The following is a 20,209-nucleotide window of genomic DNA, read 5'->3' as shown; positions in this document are numbered from 1 at the left end:
GGGGTTTGTAGAGAAAATCCATCTTCCTATGTTCACCTGTGTGTGCTCTGTGCAGTATCACAATATTATATTGTTTTAAGAGTCTGTGCCATGTGTCAGTCTGTAGAGATAGTTCGATTATTTAGGATTGTTTGATGCCACTCCTCATATTGTGTCGGTCACAGTGTGTTACGGTGAGTTGGTGACAGGTGAAATTTACAACTCTGACACATGGTGACAATACGAAGGTGTTTCTACATTCCACAGTCACAAAGCAGTCGCTGCCAAACCATCAACCCAGCCCTGAAGAAGTTTTATTGTTCAAAAAATCCATCTGACTGGGAGGTTTACGCGAAAGCTCGTCTCATTGGTCAACGTGATTCTGATTAGTTACTGAAATCTGCAACTTTAGAAAAAAGTCTTATTATTCTATTATTTCTTACAAATTACAAATACAAAGTCAGATTTCAATTATACACACTCAAGTATAAACACGTGGTGAAGTAAAGCCACCAGTCAGCATGTGTAGCCACTGAGTCCAGTTATTGACTGAATATTTGATATGATGCAGTTTATTCCTGTTTCCCCTGAAGAGATCACATGACTCTGGGGATCACATGACCCGGTCTGAATAAAGAAGTGACTGAAGTGAGTCCAGTCCATCTGCTTCGGACCTGCTCTGGACCTGGTTTAGACCTAGTTCAGACCCAGTTTGTAAATGGAGCACATAAAGTAAACTCCGCGCTAACCTGGTTTGTCATCACGTCGAAACAATGTGATTTTACGAGGTTCTTCTTGATGACTGATACAATGAACAGTCAAACTCATACTTCCATCCCTGCCCTATGATAAGCAGGGGTGGGGACGAGAATAGTTTGCATATTTATTCAAGGAAGTGCTTTATCATTTTACTGAAGAAATACAAAGTACTGACCCAATAATTACAAAGTGCTTGAGTAACTGTTTTAGTATTGACGTAATCCGAAGTACAAATCATAAATGACTATTTTTTACATATTTCCAGATTTCAAAATAGTCGTTTTTTCCATGTATATTTGCCCAGAGGGGAAAGTAAGAGTCCAGTAGGAGTTTTTTCCAAAATAATATGACTCTATTAGAAGTAAATGAGTATTGCGTGTTAAAACAACTGTATAATCACTAATGACACCTAATCAATGCAACAGTTAAACAGTATAATAGTTTAATGATAGAGGAAAGAGATGTTTGAACAGAACAAACAGGATCTGAACCACAGCCAATATTTACTCTCTGCTCCGTCACCTGCTCAAACTTCTGCTCCTGTGTCCACTACTCCCTCCCTCAAACTGCCCATTATAAAAAGTATCACATCCATCATTGTTGTTTCTTCTGTGGCCTGTTCAAAGCGTAACACATGAGCGTATGTCGACGTGTGATGGTTCTAATAAACTACTGTCCGTGTGCTTTCAGACTGCCTGTTCAAAGTATGTCCCATGAACAGATACTCAGCACAAAAACAGTTCTGGAAAGCAAAGCAGGCCAAACACGAGAAGGACAAAATCGGAGATGTGGTGCTACTACAAAAACTACAGGTACAGATACTTCTACTACTATTACGACGATTATTTCCACTATGACTTCAAAAACCTGCTGCTACTATGAGCGCTGATGCGACACGATCTGCTGCAGGTGCCCAGGTTTTATTAGATAAACTGGTTTACCGTCGGAAGGATCCAGAAGTTGTAAAAACGTTTGTCTCCGGTTTGATTGTTGGTTGTTGTTTTATTGGTAGTTTGCTTTGTGCAGCATGCGGCGAATCTGGAGCAGAAACAGAATGAGACGGAAAACAAGAAAGTTCACGGAGACGTCGTCAAATACGGCACCGTTATTCAGGTAAATCTGTAAATGTCAATATCCAGAACAATGCAGTTGAGCAGGAGACTATTGTTAAACCGGCACATCAGAAACACTGTAAATAAGCATTAACCATAATCAGAAAAACAGTGTCTAATTATTATTATTGCAATGCAGATTACCCCGTTAACCCCCGCCTGAACCAATCACAGTTTCTCCAGTTCGGTCTTACCCAAATCTCTCTCTGCGTCATGTTTTCGCCACGCTTTTGTTGCTTTTTCATTGCTTTTTATCATTGCTTTTTGGTGGTGTTTTCGCCTTTGTGTTATCACTTTTTTGCTGCCTTTTCATCCCTGTTTTCTTCGCAGTTTTCTTTTTTTTTTACTTTTAAGTTTCGGGTCAATCCAAACTGGAGAAACTGTGCCCGGTTCAGGTGGGGGTTAAGATGTTAAAAGCTTCCTCAATCTGTTTTTCCTTATTGTTCTGATCTGATACCATTGTGGTGAATCTGGTTTGTGTCACACATATCTCCAGCCAGTGTAAACATGTTCTTACTCTTTAGCAGTATTCAGTGTGTCAGAGCCTGGAGCCCTGATCACCTGATTGTGATCTGGTTTAATATATGCTAACTGATAGCTTTGGGTCTGTGCTGTCTGCTCCTGTTTGATTTAAAACCACTACGACTTCTGACATCACCTGTCACCTCCCCTCCCACCTCTGACCTCACCTCGAAGAATGATAATAATTATCTCTGTAACGCAAAGATGGCAATCATGAGTCATAGCTTCGGAATAAGAACAATGTGAATTGGCAGGAAATTTATGAGCAATTTGTCATGCGCTGTGTGGCAAAACTACTTAGAGACGACTTGTGCCATGTCTTTATTGTGACTGAGAACAGCATGTGTGTTGCCAGGATCTTGTTGTGCGTACAGGTTGTTAACATTAAGGCTAAAATAGACTTCACTGGCCTGTTCTTCAGTGAATTTGACCTTTGCTTTTGACACGTTCTTCAGTGTCTCTGGTTAAATCTGTCAGGTGCAGTGCTATTTATTGTGAGGAGAGGTTTGCACAGATATACGTCAGACGACTTCAGATCTCACAGTTCAGTGACCCCTCCCCAGGAGCTGCTCCAGTGCAGGTGTCCGGGATTATGAGTGGACAGGTGATCCATCTGAGTTCACCTATTCTAATTTAACATGTGTAATCCAGGTGAGATTTAAACCTGTTCAAATATAGCAGGTCAATAAATCTAAACCAGAACTACTCACATCAACAATATATAAATCAGAAGTTAAATAACTTTTAAAGCATTGTCTTTTTTTATATAAGTAAAATTTGGATCTAAAAAGAAAACATCTTAAATTGCAGATTAAACAGGGAGCTCAACCTTTTACTAGCAAAGATTTTTTTTTCTTTGTTTTTGGACCAAATCCATCTGAGTGAATCTGCACAGAATACCGCACATTCTTCTGAAAAACGCTCCCATGGATTTCGCCACTGTTTTTTTTTTTCTAATGTGACTCACTGGAGAAAGTGAGGGAGTTTAGCACATGAGGCACAAGAGCAGCGGAACAATGGTCTGAAGAAAGTGCAGCAAATCATATTTTTGTGACAGGCCATAGATCTCGTATGCTGTGTCACTTTCTGCACAGCCTGTAGACCTCTTGACTGTGTAGTCTGTATTAGTGCACAGCGCACAGACCTCAGGGACATGTGTAAACAGGGAAAGCCTTGCCCCACCTTGAACACACTTTCTTATCTGTCACTGATAGACACTTACACACACACACAACTGTCAATCAGAGGAGCACACAGCTGGCAGTCTGTCAGGGACAAACCTGGACACACCTCATTCAGAGACGCTGAGTTCAGTTTATTCAGTTTATTTGCCATGTGCACTATCTTATCAACTTAGAACCAAAGGGGGGAAGGGAAAACCAGAGGTATAGGATACATTAATGCAAAGACACAAGTGGACACACCTGAACTGGATACACAGGGCGTTTCACAGGCAATACATCATGTATGAACAAACATAGGTTATATTGTATAGATATGTGCACATGTGGGTCTCATGGGTAAAGACACGCCTAGTTCCTTTCAATATAGAAATGTCTTGACTATTTTCATACCTAAGCCTACTGTGAGCACCCATGTTGAATACTCACAGTGACAAATGCAGTTGTGTTCTCGGCAATAACCCCAGATCTGATAACATGATGTGAATCTGTGCTGTTACACTTTTACATTTAGGTCTGGCAGGAGGTTAGGTTGATCCAGAAGGCATCTGCCAATAATGACACAGTACACTTACTATGATGCAGTAATACTAGAGCGTGTGGTACAGCCACCGCTAAGCAATCAAAACTGTTTGTGATGCTTATACAGTGCCCTGTTCTCTCATTGGTTGACCGTGATAGGTTAAGCAACAAACCCCACCCTTCTCCTTCCAGTCACTCTGCACACACTTCTGTAAGAGTTCACTCTGTTGCATGTATGGGTTTCATTTGTTGTACTATGAAATACTGGCTTCAGAAACTGCAGGAATTCTCCTTATCTTTGAGCTAAAATTTTACGAGGTCATAAACTAGAAAAAAAACAGAAGAATGAGTTATTTACGACAATACTTTAACAGAACCCTCCACTACAAAACTCAATGTACAATCTCTTTCAGTAATTCATATCCCTCTTGTTCAAGACACTTTCTCTGTTTTATCATCATACATTCATTCAGAGTTGACAAGACCCACCAGTAGGAGTAATGCACCTCTAATCCACAGTTAATTCATAGCCAAACATCTTTTATTTGGTTTGACTTTGTAAATGAGGTCATGAATAGTTTGTTCAATCTGAGGGACTTTGCCACTTTGACCTCAGCAGAAAGAGACTGTGATGAATTTGCAAGAAAAAACAGGTGCGCTTGTTCATCTGTTGTGGCAGAGTTGTATTCAGAATAAGGAACGGTTTTATTACCGCAGGAAGGGTGAGAAAGTTGTTGGTTGAGAGGCAGTGACAGATTGCCTCTCAGATTTGAATACTGGTCGCCCTGGAACGAAATTCGAATAGCTCATTACAGCTTTTTCTTGCTCACATTACATACTTTGCCTCTAATTTAGCTTTTATAAGTCATAGTGTGATTAAGACAGAATCTGCAGTCTTCACTTTGCCATGTCTGTCAGCGGGGTTTGTAGAGAAAATCTTGTCATAACATTTTGGCTTATTGTTGTCTATAATACCTTTGTGTTCCAGTTGTTACACATGAAGAGTAACAAGTACCTGACTGTGAACAAGCGCTTGCCTGCCCTGCTGGAGAAGAACGCCATGAGGGTGACGCTGGACGGCACTGGCAATGAGGGATCCTGGCACTTCATACAACCTTTCTGGAAACTTCGGGCCACCGGAGATAATGCAAGTACTCCCGCAGCGGCTACAGTTTCTGCTGCTACAACATAAACATCTACTAAGTGTAAATGTGTGTATGATAGGTTGTAGTTGGAGACAAAGTGATTCTGAATCCAGTAAATGCTGGTCAACCTCTGCACGCCTCAAACTATGAGCTGACCGACCATGCAGGCTGTAAAGAGGTAAAAGAGCACATTCTACATAGATCATCCTGGGTGAAATGTATGTATACCTGTGACATATTCATGAGGTGTTGTCTCCCCCTACAGGTGAACTCTGTGAACTGCAATACGAGCTGGAAGATAAACCTGTTCATGATGTTCAGTGACCACAGAGAGGAGGTCCTTAAAGGGGTAAGTTGGACGATATACTTTAACATTCATGACCCATCGGTTTGCACAGTATTCTAAAAATATTATCTACAGTAGTTTGTTTACCTGTGGCCGGCATTGCTACACCAGGAATTCACAAAGGAGCTTTCTACAAATCAGATATTGCAACGTTTGAAGGACTACCCGATGATTTTGAAGAGGTTTTTAATGCAGGCTTCTAGTTACCGTGCGCTAGCCTAGCACTAGCCTAGCACCACTTAACTCTTCAAATATAAGGACTGCATGAATTAAAAATTAAGAAAATTAAGAATTAAAAACAACACTCTGGATAACTAGGAAATGAGGCCCTATGTCAATGAAATATGTCTTGAAATATCCCTTTAATAAACATAATCAGTAGATATTGGGCTGTGGTTATTTGCATTAAATTTGACCTTTTTTCCTTCTGTCCAGGGGGATGTTGTTCGCCTCTTCCACGCTGAGCAGGAGAAGTTCCTCACCTGTGACGAGTACAAGAGCAAACTGCATGTGTTTCTGCGCACCACCCTCAGACAGTCAGCCACCTCGGCCACCAGCTCCAACGCACTGTGGGAGGTCGAGGTATGAAATCGGGTTTGAATCAGGGTCTAACTGTGATACAAATGCAGTCTCTCAGTTTGGTCAGGATGGGATTTTACCGCTGGCTCACTGTACATGAGCCATGGTTCTAAATTAGAAATGGTCTCTTAAGTTCCTGTCAGAGGAGTCAACAGGGAATCCTCTGCCCCATCTAACCCTCTCCTCTTTACCTCTCTAACTACATGTTCTCCTTCACCTAAGTACATCCAAAAATCTCCTTAAATCTCCTGTAAATCTCCCTAAATCTCTCTGGGTTTTGTTTATTTTAGGTGGTTCACCATGACCCTTGCCGCGGAGGAGCTGGACACTGGAACAGTCTGTACAGGTTCAAACACTTGGCCACAGGGAACTACCTGGCAGCGGAGGTAAACATCATCATTGTCGTCTATAACAACATTCATCTGATAGAAACTTATAATGAATATAAACATGTATATAAATACAAAAAAAGGATACAGAAACTAGATTTTGTGTGTTTCAGGAAAACCCAGGATACAAAGGAGACTTGGAGCTCTCCTCTTCTGTAAGTCACATTCATTGTTTTACAGTCTTTCTTTACAAACATATATAATAACACATATTAAAATTGTATATGAGTTTGTGAAGGATCATTGTGTATTATCTTTGTTCAAATCAAATAAGACTGTAGAATATGTTAAATTGATCATAAGCTAACCCTGACAGTGCGCTTTAACACTGACCTTAGATGGACGGCAGCCGCAGTAGCAAACGCTCTCATGGAGAAAGGATCAAATACAAATTGGTGGCAGTTCCTCACGGCAACGACATCGCCTCATTGTTCGAGCTGGACCCAACCACTCTGCAGAAGACAGACTCCTTTGTACCCAGGTAAAAATACTTATCCTTTGTTTCCCTTAACCACTTAATGCTCCGCGACTTTCTTTCTTTATTGTTTTGTTTTTATTTTATTGTTGATTACTGTATTCTTGTCTTGCCGACCATTCACTTGATCATACCGCACTGTTAAATGCCTTTATATTCATTTCCATATCAGTATCACTTTCAGACACTTCTGAAACCTGTTAACGTTGGTAGAGTCGCATTAATCTTAAAGAAATACCCGTATTTCTTGCATCCCAATTTTTCTCAGGGACTTGTTCATAGGCACATTTCACAACTTGCAGGGTCACTTTTCAGGGTCACTTTCACCAAAATGCCAGAAAAGTCGCCTGGAAGTTCATGAAATTGATGCAAATGCTGTATAATTAGCTGCACAGTGTTCTCCCAACAAATGTGAGTTTACAACATGCTGAAGGAGGACAAAACAAATGTAATTCCATAACTAGCAAAACAATCAGGTATAGTTCCTTTAACTTGTGCTGTGTTTGTGTGCTGTAGGAATTCGTACGTGCGTCTGAGACACCTTTGCACCAACACCTGGATACAGAGCACCAATGTCCCCATCGACGTGGACGAGGAGCGCCCTATTCGATTAATGGTATGTTTTTATTTTTTGAATAAGAACATACTGTTAAGCTTAATGCACGTTCAAATACATACTTTATTTGATGCTTTATTTGACTGTGTCTGTTTTAGTTGGGGACATGTCCAACAAAAGAGGACAAAGAAGCCTTCGCCATCGTCTCTGTTCCCGTCATGGAAATCCGAGATCTGGACTTTGCAAATGACGCCTCCGCCATGTTGAATTCTGTGGTGGACCAGTTTAACCAGGGTTTCATCAGCCCCAACGACAGGAGGTGAGGAGAGAGAGGAGTGGGTGGGAACCGAGGAGAGGGTTAACGGAGAGAGTAGATACATCTCCTACGTCAATAAAACTTTTCCACATCTCTTTAAATTCTTATATTTGTCCCGCCCTCTGACTTGGTGCTGTGCCTTCTCCTCCTCAGGTTTGCGGTGAAGCTGCTGGAGGACCTGGTGTTCTTTGTGGCTGACGTATTGAACAGCGGGCAGCCGGTTCTGGACGTGGTGATGTCCAAACCAAACCGAGAGAGGCAGAAGCTGATGAGGGAGCAGAACATCCTCAAACAGGTCCAACACTTGTCAACAATGTCAGTCTGTGATGATGATGACACATGCAGTCGTTTCACCCCTGTCTTCACTTGTTTTATTCTCCAGGTCTTTGGTCTTCTAAAGGCCCCGTTTAAGGATCGTGGTGAGGAGGAGGGTCCTCTGCTGCGCCTCGAGGAGCTGTGTGACCAGAAGAACGCTCCGTATCAGTACATGCTCCGACTGTGCTACAGAGTCCTCAGACACTCCCAGGATGACTACCGCAAAAACCAGGTCTGAATCGGGTCAAACCCACTTCTAAAGCGCGACTTCTTTAGGATTAAACTGGTTCTGAATTAGGATTAAATATGATCTCACAGGAGCACATTGCGAAGCAGTTTGGAGTGATGCAGAGTCAAATCGGCTATGACATTTTAGCCGAAGACACCATCACCGCGTTACTCCACAACAACAGAAAACTCCTGGAGAAGCACATCACTAAGACGGAGGTGGAGACGTTTGTCAGTCTGGTCCGGAAGAATAGGGAGCCCAGGTGAGAATATTATATCTATTCCGAATGTAATTGTGCACATTTTGGAATGACGTCTCATTTTGGTCATGTATTTACTGTACATATATTTCTAATCTGTTATTTGTAATAGATTTCTGGACTACCTATCAGACTTATGCGTGTCTAATAATGTGGCAATCCCAGTGACTCAGGAGCTCATTTGTAAATGCGTTTTGGATCCCAAGAACCAGGATATCCTCATCAAGACCGAGTGAGACCTTTTATCGATCACTAATGTTAATATAGGCAGATTAACACCACTGTGTCATTTGTACAATCTTTGATACCTGCTAAACTGTGGATATATTTGGTTCAAGGCGGCGAGTTCCTAAAGAGACTCCTCCCAGCGCTGGCACTGGGGAATATTTGGACGAATTTGGTGACGAAGATGAGGTAGATCTCTGACAGCTTCTTCAATAATAATAATACATGCCCTTCAGTCATGTGACTTTTGTTGTTATGGCGGCCATTTTGAATGCCGCAGTAGAATTATGCAGTAGTACAACATGTACTTGTAATCAATGCTCAGGAAGATTACAATAAAAACGCGGCCCCAGAGAGCGCATGTTTAGTGAAGAAATCAGTGAGTCATTGTTTAAGCTGCTCAAGACATTATCATGCTACTGGTTAGCATTTAACTTTAACAGCTCAGCTCTGACCTCTCCAAGAAAAAGCCCTGAACCACACTCCAAAGCCTTGGATTGAACATGTGACAGAGGTCAGAGCGGAGCTGTTACTGTAGTATTTCCTCAGCAGCTTAAACACAGCTACATCTGGACAACATGCTGGTTTCTTCACATAAACGTGTGTCGCTGGGGTCGTGTTTTATCATCCTGAGTAGAGATATTGTTGTAGTACTGCATAGTTCCACTTAGGTATTCAAAATGGCAGTCGGAACTATGTGCGATGTCGCTGGAAACGCATGTATAGTAAGTTAATAAGTTAAAATAAAGTGTGTGCCATTGACTTCCTGTAGGTGTGGTTGATGTGGATCGATAAAACGAATGAACGTCAGGAGAAGGGCATCAGACAGCTGGCTCAAGAGGCGAGACAAGGAAACGCTCATGACGAGAACGTACTCACTTACTACAGGTGAAACCGTCCTGTTATTGTTGTACAGCATGTGTCACGTAGCCTCTGCCCTTACTTCCTCTCTTGATACTGTGGTGGCTACAAAAATCAGAATGCAATATTTAGGCTAATCGGGAAATATTGTGTTCATTTCGTTCAGATACCAGTTGAAGTTGTTCGCCCGCATGTGCCTGGACCGACAGTACTTGGCCATAGATGAGATCTCGAAGCAGCTGGACATTGACCTCATCTTTCTGTGCATCATGGACGAGACGCTGCCGTTCGACCTGCGCGCCTCCTTCTGCAGACTCATGCTCCACGCTCATGTGGACCGCGACCCTCAAGAGCTGGTCACCCCCGTCAAGTTCGCCCGCCTCTGGACCGAGATCCCAACTTCTATTTCTATCAAGGAGTAAGAGTTAAATATATCCTTACACATGAGGAGAACACAGGATTACACCAGGATTTAAAGCCACACTGTGCAACATTCGAGATGACTTTTTGCTATGACTTAAGGGCTGTTAAATGGGTGAAAAAAATCAGACGCCACATCTCCACGGAAACAAGCTCCGAGCTATGTTATGAGTCAGGTCTGTGTTCAGACGTTTTTAGAGATATTTTTCACCAATAAAATCTCCTGTAGCCACATAAAAGCTTTTATTTGACTAAAAGTAAAAACAAAGGATTGACCCTAATGAAAACAGAAGAATTTAAAAAGCTGCCCTAGATCAGATTTAAATGCAGATTAAACTGATATAATATAATATAATACTGGTTCAGACCAAAGAAGCAATAAATCAGAATTACACTAAGTAGGAGCATCCGGGCCTTATGCCAGATCCAGAATCCACAAAGGAATGTAGGACAGGTAAGATAAAGAATTGAATTAATGATTTAGTCAAGTCAAAGTATATGAATGTGTATTTACGGCAAGTCAAATATTACCCATTCTGAAGACATTTTTTTTTTATGTTTTATGTTTTTAGTTATGACTCAAATATGGATGACAGTCGAGACAACAAGAAGAACCGTTTCTCCAACACTATGGTCTTTATGGAGGACTATCTCAACAATGTCCTGAATGACGAGCTGCCCTTCCACAACGAGGAGAAGAATAAGCTCACGTACGAGGTCAGGCATTGAGGGAAGCTGCGCACCCACAGAGCTGTCACTGGGGGGCTGTTGTAAAGTCAGCTACAGTACAACTGTGCATTATTTTCCAGGTGGTGAGCTTGGCCCGTCATCTCATCTATTTCGGTTTCTACAGTTTCTTTGAGCTTCTGCGTTTGACCAGGACTTTGTTAGGAATCATCGACTGTCGACCAAATCCTGCTCACAGCGGACCTATGTTCCACGAGGAGTCTGCAGGTGCAAACAGTAAACATTACATGGAAACTGACAGTATTTCCACAAAACCAGCCGCTAACCAGTGTATTCCATGTTTTTAGGCAAAAATGTGAAGCGGTCGATCCACGGCATGGGGCAAATGATGTCCACCATGGTGCTGAACAGGAAACAGTCCATATTTGGAGGTCCCGGGCCGAGGGGGGCGGGACATGCACTTGAAGCGCAGCGAGGCAAAGACAGCATTGAGAACATGGACCTGACTGTGATGGACACCAAGCTGAAGATCCTGGAGATCCTGCAGGTTTAAAACATATTTGCAGGTTCGGATGTCTTCAAGGCCTAATCCTAACCCTGTTTTCTTTCTTCAGTTCATCCTGAACGTGCGGCTGGATTACCGGCTCTCGTTCCTTTTGTCCGTGTTTAAGAAGGAGTTTGTGGAGGTTTATCCTATGGCCGATGCCGACGCCACCACCAACATGGAGACTGCAGGTAAGACCCAACTTAAAGCTACTAAAGTACTAAACCGACAGAAACCACAGAGACCTGGACCAGTACTAGGATTGAACCTGAACCACATCGTGGTCCCGTACATCTATCAGGCCAGAACCATCAGTTCTGTGTTTTTTGTCTTCATGCAGCTGCCATAAACCTGCAGCTGATTGGAGAGCAAGCTGAGGCCATGTTTGGAGTCGGGTGAGTTCTTGGAAAGAAAGTTTTGAATTTATGAACCCATCTTTAGCCAAGCATTTCATATGTCTTTAGTGAGTGGCTCAGTGGTAAAGCGTTTCCCCATGAGCCTGAAGGTTGGCAATTGAGTCCCAACACTTCGAACATACTGGTGTTGTGCCCATGTTAACCCATACACCCTCCGTGAATGTGGAGTGTGAGCTGCCGACAGAAATAGCTTTTATTATAGTATTATTCTGTTATTTCTGTCACATTATGGTATTATCAATATGTACAGGAAAGGGAACAGTGTCCTGGAGGTGGACGACGAAGGTGGAAGGATGTTACTGCGAGTTCTGATCCATCTCACGATGCACAACTACCCCCCTCTAGTGTCCGGGGCGCTGCAACTGCTGTTCCGCCACTTTAGCCAGAGACAAGAGCTTTTACACACCTTCAAACAGGTTTCACATGAATATTACTTTGTATTGAAAGATGGGAATGAGAATGTGGATAACAAAGTCTTATGAATCCACAGAGAAAAACCTGAATGCATGAAAACCCTTTTGACGGTTGCTGAAGTGGACGATTCCTTTGTTCATTTCTGTGTGATATGTTCAGGTGCTGTGGTTAAGGTTTGTATTTCCACGTTGTGTTCAGGTGCAACTGCTGATCACTGGCCAGGACGTGGAGAACTATAAGCTGATCAAAGCGGATCTGGACCGACTGCGGACACTGGTGGAAAAATCTGAGCTGTGGGTTGAGAAGAAAGAGAAGAAAGAGAAGGGAGGAGACAAGAAGAAGGACGAGAAGAAGGAGAAAATTGAGGTGAGGTGGGGAGAAAGGAGGAAACAGGATAAAGGAACGAGGAGAGGAGAAAGAAGTGGGGCAGAGGGAATATACAGTATTCCAGGTAACTGTTAACTAGGAGACATCCGACCCTCAAGTTTTGAATTATATCTAGTGTGAAGAGACATTCATATCACATTAGCATTCAGCTTTAGCCATGTGGTTTAACACTCTAGGGTCAGACAAACTCTCAAGTGGGAAAATACCAAGCTTCCAGTTTCCTTGAACACGGCAATAGGCAAAAAGAAAGATGAAAAGAAGACAAATATGGGGCACGAGGGAAAAAGAGAATCGGTGGAGAGAGGATATGCTGAGAAGAAGGGAAAGAACAGACAATAGGTGACTGGGGTGAGGATGGACTTACTGAAGGTATGGGTGGAATGGGAAGAAGCTTATTATGTAATGTTTAAAATTATTTATTTCCAATTCAAGTGCTTAACTAACACATTAACCAGCACTAATGACCAAGCGACTTTTCAGATTTGTGGCTTGATTTCATCTAGTAAAATAACTCCTTTACTGCATTGTCTTTCGCCATCTGCAGTAGTAATTATACAAAACCTGCAAACCCGTGCTTCTAATATTACTCACACAACACATCAGCATCCCATTAAACCTGGGTTTGTGGCTTGGCTGGTTCTGCTGTGGTTCTGGTTGGGCTGGGAGTATCTTCTCTTCTATTCTATTCTCTTCTCTTCTCTCTTCTATTCTCTTCTATTCTATTCTCTTCTTTTGTTTTTTTTCTGTTAATGTGGACCAATTTGATCATTATTTTTTCTTTAATGTGCTCTTTCTTACTTTATTTGATTGGGTTTATGTGTTTAGTATGTTGTACCGTCCTATGTCTTCACTCCTTTTCCTGACCTGTAGGGGGCAAAAGAGGAGCCTGTGGTGAAGAAGGACAAGCTGGAGAAGACAAATGAGAACTACCAGAAGGTCAAAGAGGTCAGAGAGTTTCTAAAGTCGTGGATCTTGGGGGGAGTCTGACGTTTTGGTGGTGAATGTGTAAATGTTGGTTGGTTCTGAATTCCAATTTGCTGGTGGCTTCTGGGTCAAAATACAGTGTTTACATTTTTTTTTTCTCAACAGAGACGTAATCCTGCATATACTTGAAATCATCTCCTTTACTGAAGATAATAGAAAGTATCTGAAGTGTTCATTGCAAAAACACTGATCCAAACATATTTTTGGAAAGCCAGAGAACATTGAACTGAATCATGCCGCTAATGTTTAGAGCCTGCAGAGTCAGACTGAGGGGGAGATTGATGAATACTGTCTCCCTCAGATCCTGGAGCGTCTTAACAAAATGTGCAGCAGTGGCGTGTGGAAGAAGCAGCAGAGACTGTTAAAGAACATGGGTGCTCACAAAGTCATGCTGGACTTGCTTCAAGTGTCATACGACAAGGTAAAGCTGTTGTACCAAAACAATAACCTCATCATCACCAGTTAAGGCCCTCACTTCAGTTTTCTTCTGTTCGTTCCTCTTTCAGAACGATGTGAAGATGCAGGAGATCATCCGTTACACACATCAGTTCCTGCAGAGGTTCTGTCTGGGGAACCAGGAGAACCAGGCGCTGCTGCACAAGAACCTCAGCCTGTTCCTCAACCCTGGAGTATGGACCCTTTACTGTATTTTGCTTTCAACATGTACTGCTCTCATCATGGTTTTGCAATGTTAAAAACAAAACCTTCCCTTTCCATTGTTTTATGCAGCTTCAAGAAGCCGAGACGGTGCAGCACATCTTCAGTAACAACTACCAGCTCTGCACTGAGATCTCCGAGAGTGTCCTCCAGCACTTCATCCACTGCCTCGCCACGCACGGCCGCCACGTGCAGTACCTCAACTTCCTGCACACCATCATCAAAGCAGAGGGGAAATATGTGAAGAAGTGCCAGGACATGATCATGACTGAGGTATTACCAGTGTGAGACTAAGGGTTGCACTCACACACTGCAGGCCAGACTTAGTAAACTGTTTTTAAACTGTTTAAAGCCAGAGCAATAAATTGAGATTGAAATGTCTCCGTAGCTGACCAACGCTGGTGAAGATGTGGTGGTCTTCTACAACGATAAGGCTTCGTTCAACGTGATGCTGCAGCTCATGGCGGAGAGCAGGGAGGGGGTGCAGGAGCACAGCCCACTGCGGTGAGAAACTAGGCCTGACTGAGGCCTAGAGAACTCTCAAAGTAGTAAAACAAAAAGTAGCTTTGTGTTTGTTTTGTAGGGATCACTGATTTGTCGTTTTAATATAGACCGTGACTTAATTTCATGTGTAATTTTAGGTATCACATTTCTCTGGTGGAGTTGTTGGCCGCCTGCGCCGAGGGGAAGAACGTCTACACCGAGATCAAATGCACCTCGCTACTGCCCCTAGAGGATGTGGTCAGAGTGGTCACGCATGATGACTGCATCACCGAGGTGTGTTTGAGCAGTTTTATTCATGTCAGACCTTGTCCTGGTGATACTGTTCTTCTAAAGCATGTGCTGTTAAATTCTATTACATGTGTTCAGGTGAAAATCGCCTATGTCAACTTCGTCAACCACTGCTACGTGGACACTGAGGTGGAGATGAAGGAGATCTACACGTCCAACCACATCTGGAAACTGTTTGAAGACTTTACAGTGGACATGGCTCGGGTACATATAAGAACCTTATCTGGGAGTTGGGAAAAGGATAGGCTTCAAATGATTCTGCTTTAATTTATTATCAATTCCTTACTTTGATGGCATATTATTATATTTTTAATAGTAAAAAAATGTGCTCATAATTTTTGGATGAACCTGCTCATTCTGTGTTTTCAGGTGTGTAACAAACGTGAGAAGCGTCTGTCTGATCCCATCCTAGAGAAGTACATCATCAACGTTGTGTTTGACACCATCACAGCCTTTTTCAGCTCACCTTTCTCCGAGAACAGCACCAGTCTGCAGGTAAAAGCTCACTCTTCAAGTAGCACTCCAGTTTGCAGTTTGCCTGCTGTTCTGTCTTTCCTACATGTTGTTTGAACACAGTGATTTATCTGATGCACATAATTAAACAACATACTTTAGTGTTGGGCTACACCTTATCTTCTGAGATCTGCAGAGTTGAACTGTCTTTCACATGATTCTTATTTCTTAATCACTGTGTTGGCCTTCAGCATTGCAGAAAAATAATTAAATACTTAATATTTTTCGTGTTCAGACTCATCACACCATAGTGACACAGCTGCTGCAGTCATCGGTTCGACTCCTGGACTGCCCCTGGCTCCAGCAGCAACACCGAATTCAGGTCGAGACCTGCATCAAGACTCTGGCCATGACAGGTAAGTCTAGCCCCACCCCTCCTTGATAAATACAATTGAGTGTAGTCCCACCTACTTTTAAATACAGGCAAGTCTAGCCCTGGCACAGGCGTCGCCCCACCCTGTTTGAATACAGGTAAAGTTGTGCCAATGAGATTACACACCCTGGTGGATTTTTTGGCGATTGCTCAAAGAATATGAATGAAAACACAACATCTTTTTTTCACTCATGGTCAGTGATGTTGTGAAGCCATTTATTGTGAAAAAAAAAGTGTAAACTCATATCAAATCCCCATAACAAAATAAAATACCAAAATGAAAGGTTTACACACCCCAGTTCCTAATACTGCGCATTGCCCCTTTTAGCATCAATGACAATCTAATGGTAAAGCGGCTCCACTGTGGTTCAATATGAACCACTGTGGGAAGAGCTCCAATGCGTTATTCATGCAAGACAGCCCAGGAACTTGCAGGACCTGGAGGCTTTTTGAACAATGGGCCACTTTACCATTAGATTATTTACAAAACCTTCACCACAACAGAGACTCCAAGCTGGCATTGATACTAAATGCACACACATTAGGAACTGGGGTGTGTAAACAGGGTCATTTTGGTACTTTATTTTGATTCATTTCATTATCCATCCATCCATCCATTTTCTTCCGCTTTATCCGGGGCCGGGTCGCGGGGGCAGCAGTCTCAGCAAAGATGCCCAAACTTCCCGATCCACACACACCTCCTCCAGCTGTTCTGGGGGGACCCCGAGGCGACACCAGGCCAGCTCGGAGACATAGTCCCACCACCGTGTCCTGGGCCTTCCACGAGGCCTTGTCCCACTAGGACATGCCTGGAACACCTCCCGCGGGAGGCGACCAGGAGGCATCCGAAACAGATGCCCGAGCCACCTCAGCTGGCTCCTTTCGACGTGAAGGAGCAGCGACTCTACTCCGAGCTCCTCCCGGGTAACTGAGCTCCTCACCCGATCTCGGAGGGTGCGCCCAGCCACCCTGCGAAGGAAACTCATTTCGGCCGCTTGTATTCGCGATCTTGTCCTTTCGGTCATGACCCAAATCTCATGACCATAGGTGAGGGTGGGAACGTAGATCGATCGGTAAATCGAGAGCTTTGCCACCCGACTCAGCTCCCTCTTCACCACGACAGACCGATACAGCGACCGCATCACTGCTGACGCCGCACCGATCCGTCTGTCGATCTCACGCTCCATCCGTCCCCCACTCGTGAACAAGACCCCGAGATACTTGAACTCCTCCACTTGAGGCAAGGACTCCCCACCGACCTGAAGAGGGGAAGCCACCTTTTTCCGGTGGAGAACCATGGCCTCGGATTTGGAGGTGCTGATCCTCATCCCAGCCGCTACACACTCGGCTGCAAACCGCCCCAGTGCGTGCTGAAGGTCCTGGTTCGTTGAAGCCATCAGAACAACATCGTCCGCAAACAGCAGAGATGAGACTCTGAGGCTCCCAAACCGGACACCCTCCGGCCCCTGGCTGCGCCTAGAAATTCTGTCCATAAAAGTAATGAACAGAACCGGTGACAAAGGGCAGCCCTGGCGGAGACCAACACGCACCGGGAACAGGTCTGACTTACTGCCGGCAATGCGAACCAAGCTCCTGCTGCGGTCATACAGGGAACGGACAGCCCTTAGCAGAGGGCCCCGGACCCCATACTCCCGGAGCACCCCCCACAGGGCACCACGAGGGACGCGGTCGAACGCTTTCTCCAGATCCACAAAACACATGTGGACTGGTTGGGCGAACTCCCACGAACCCTCGAGTACCCGATGAAGGGTATAGAGTTGGTCCAGTGTGCCACGACCAGGACGAAAACCGCATTGTTCCTCCTGGATCCGAGGTTCAACTATCGGCCGGATCCTCCTCTCCAGCACCCTGGAGTAGACCTTACCGGGGAGGCTAAGGAGGGTGATTCCTCATTTCATTATGATTTAAAAATTACAAACTCAGTTGTTTCACCTTAAATGGCTTCACACAGCCTAACTATGAGTAACGAATCCACCTGTAAACTTATTGGCAAAATTGTAAATATTGCCCCGCCGCATAGAAATACAGATGAGTGTAGCCCCACCTACTTTGAATACAGAGGACAGTACCCCCGCCCACTTTAAAATACAGGTGAGTCTGGCTAAATGACTTCATGTTGTAAGAGTTATTTCACTGTTTATAAAAAGGTTTGTATTGGCACAAAGCAACCTATAACTACTTCCTTTTATCCCCCTGTTTCATTGTCTTCTCTGTCCGCAGCTAAAAGCCGCTCCATCTCCATCCCTCTGGACCTTGAGGCCCAGATCAACACCATGTTGTCCACCTCAGCTCTGAACTCTCTCTCGCGTGCCAATCCCAGCTATAAGTCCTCTCGAACGTCTCGAGTCGTTGCCCCTAGCAACCCCTGGGACTACAAGAATATCATCGAAAAGCTACAGGTAAAGTCAATAGTTTTAAATCCACTTGGGTCATTGCTTTTTAGATCTGAATTCTATTAATTGAAGTGGATGGAATGATATTTCAGTTTTTGACCAAAGGAAATTGTTTGTATTTTATTTCAGGACATGATTAACACTCTGGAGCTGCGGCTGAAGCCTTTAGTGAACGCAGAGCTCTCAGTTCTGGTGGATGTCCTGCATCAGCCAGAACTGCTGTTTCTTGAGGGAACAGATGCCAGACATCGCTGCGAGTCCGGAGGCTTCATATCCAAGTGAGATCATAAGATAATAAGAGTAGAGCAATTTTGATATCATAGGAATTAATTGTGCAGCCCTGATGTTTATGTCTTTAGGATACAAGAGACCCAGAGGAAGGTTTTGGAGTTAGTTAAAAAAAAAAAAAAAAAGATGATGGATGATTTAGAGGATTCACTGTTGGCTCTGTGTGTATTTTAGACTGATCCAGCATACTAAAGCCCTGATGTCCGCTGAAGAGAAGCTCTGTATCAAAGTGCTCAGGACCCTGCAGGAGATGTTGATCCGCACCTTGGACTTTGATGAAAAGGTCTCCTTCCTTAAGACCATTTACTTTTATCAGTACTTTTATTATTATTATTATGCAGATTATGCAGAAGTGCATGTATTTAAATTTTATTCTATCAATTTGTTTTTTAAAACATCTGCGTCTGGAAGATTTTAATAACAGTGTCTGCCCGTGTTATGGTAATACTTTGAAGGAATAAAGCTGGTTTCATACTGTATGTGTTTTTTTATTTTTCAGGGAATCTCTCTGAGGAAAGTGCTGTTGCAGAATTATCTGTTTCCAAGCAAAAAGAACAGCCCTAAATCAGACCTGGCAGAACTCATGTCTGCAGGTAAACACCGAAACACAAACGCACAACCTTAGGAACAGATTACAGCCATTTTTGAAATATTATACATGCGAAGGAGCACAGCAGTAATATAGCCAAAGATACAAAACAAGTTTCATACTCATTCATACAAAGGGTCATGTAGGGAATGACATCTGATGTAAAACCAGTTCATCATTATCACAGCTATACAGTGCTTTTTAAACTCAATGAGATTCAGAGCATTTTATTTAACAAGGAACCATTCGCCCAATCACAAGCTCATTTTGTACCAGTTGACTCCAACACAGGCTGTCTAGAAAGTGTTTTTTTGTTTTTCAATTTCCCTACTATGTTTTTTATTATCATTCAACAAATTCTTATCCCAGAGTACACAAAACACGGGTGACATAGATAATAAAGGTAGACCGTAATGACAAGTGAGATTATGTTTTGGTCAGGCCCGGAGCAGGAGATTGACTGGGCGACTGTCGCGGCGATTCAGTGCCGCCTTGACCGAGAAGGAGGGACCAAACTGTTCACCGACTTAGTGATGAGCACCAAGAACGAAAAGATCTTCCAGGAGAGCATTCAGCTGGCTATCTGTCTGCTGGAGGGGGGGAATACGGAGATACAGGTAAAAATCAACTACTTGCCACTTTGTTCTATGTTAAATCACAGCTATGTAAATGCATTTTGTCCTGACCATTCCTCTAAGAACTCCTTCTATAAGCTGATGATGGGTGACAATAAGTCAGAGAAGTTCTTCAAAGTCCTGAACGACCGGATGAAGGAGGCGCAGACAGACATTAAAGCAACGGTGTCTGTGAACGTGGGAGAAATGAGCCACAAGGCCAATGAGAAGGAGCTTGATCCAGGTCAGTCAGAGCAGAAGTGGTCACTGTTGTTCTGTTTTTTCCTTTTTGGCTGAACATGAAAAACCAATTAGTTGAACATCTTGTCAGTTTCTCCCAACTCCAT

The 20,209-nt window shown here is 43.3% G+C and overlaps 1 protein-coding gene across 1 annotated transcript in view; it reads left to right on the top strand.

Annotated features, from left to right (window-relative positions):
* Nucleotides 1–20,209, top strand: part of itpr3 (inositol 1,4,5-trisphosphate receptor, type 3) — a 36,950-nt gene that overhangs the window by 9,485 nt on the left and 7,256 nt on the right. The window contains exons 3-42 of the mRNA XM_079557667.1: nt 1,429–1,550; nt 1,765–1,851; nt 5,064–5,226; nt 5,307–5,398; nt 5,486–5,569; nt 6,002–6,148; nt 6,436–6,531; nt 6,648–6,689; nt 6,873–7,015; nt 7,526–7,625; nt 7,724–7,884; nt 8,035–8,176; nt 8,264–8,428; nt 8,515–8,687; nt 8,797–8,916; nt 9,023–9,098; nt 9,682–9,797; nt 9,937–10,188; nt 10,763–10,907; nt 11,000–11,144; nt 11,225–11,424; nt 11,492–11,612; nt 11,762–11,816; nt 12,088–12,253; nt 12,450–12,617; nt 13,509–13,583; nt 13,924–14,043; nt 14,129–14,251; nt 14,352–14,552; nt 14,668–14,783; nt 14,921–15,056; nt 15,150–15,275; nt 15,441–15,566; nt 15,820–15,940; nt 18,199–18,377; nt 18,501–18,649; nt 18,834–18,942; nt 19,159–19,252; nt 19,690–19,865; nt 19,947–20,106. Of these exons, the coding sequence (XP_079413793.1) occupies nt 1,429–1,550; nt 1,765–1,851; nt 5,064–5,226; nt 5,307–5,398; nt 5,486–5,569; nt 6,002–6,148; nt 6,436–6,531; nt 6,648–6,689; nt 6,873–7,015; nt 7,526–7,625; nt 7,724–7,884; nt 8,035–8,176; nt 8,264–8,428; nt 8,515–8,687; nt 8,797–8,916; nt 9,023–9,098; nt 9,682–9,797; nt 9,937–10,188; nt 10,763–10,907; nt 11,000–11,144; nt 11,225–11,424; nt 11,492–11,612; nt 11,762–11,816; nt 12,088–12,253; nt 12,450–12,617; nt 13,509–13,583; nt 13,924–14,043; nt 14,129–14,251; nt 14,352–14,552; nt 14,668–14,783; nt 14,921–15,056; nt 15,150–15,275; nt 15,441–15,566; nt 15,820–15,940; nt 18,199–18,377; nt 18,501–18,649; nt 18,834–18,942; nt 19,159–19,252; nt 19,690–19,865; nt 19,947–20,106 (5,292 nt within the window). The remainder of the gene's footprint in view (nt 1–1,428; nt 1,551–1,764; nt 1,852–5,063; nt 5,227–5,306; nt 5,399–5,485; nt 5,570–6,001; nt 6,149–6,435; nt 6,532–6,647; nt 6,690–6,872; nt 7,016–7,525; nt 7,626–7,723; nt 7,885–8,034; nt 8,177–8,263; nt 8,429–8,514; nt 8,688–8,796; nt 8,917–9,022; nt 9,099–9,681; nt 9,798–9,936; nt 10,189–10,762; nt 10,908–10,999; nt 11,145–11,224; nt 11,425–11,491; nt 11,613–11,761; nt 11,817–12,087; nt 12,254–12,449; nt 12,618–13,508; nt 13,584–13,923; nt 14,044–14,128; nt 14,252–14,351; nt 14,553–14,667; nt 14,784–14,920; nt 15,057–15,149; nt 15,276–15,440; nt 15,567–15,819; nt 15,941–18,198; nt 18,378–18,500; nt 18,650–18,833; nt 18,943–19,158; nt 19,253–19,689; nt 19,866–19,946; nt 20,107–20,209) is intronic.

This window comes from Gobius niger (assembly GCF_951799975.1).
Source record: "Gobius niger genome assembly, chromosome: 6".
NCBI classification, from domain to species: domain Eukaryota; kingdom Metazoa; phylum Chordata; class Actinopteri; order Gobiiformes; family Gobiidae; genus Gobius; species Gobius niger.
The sequence above is the reverse complement of the archived record's forward strand: the minus strand, read 5'-3'. Positions and strand labels throughout refer to the sequence as shown.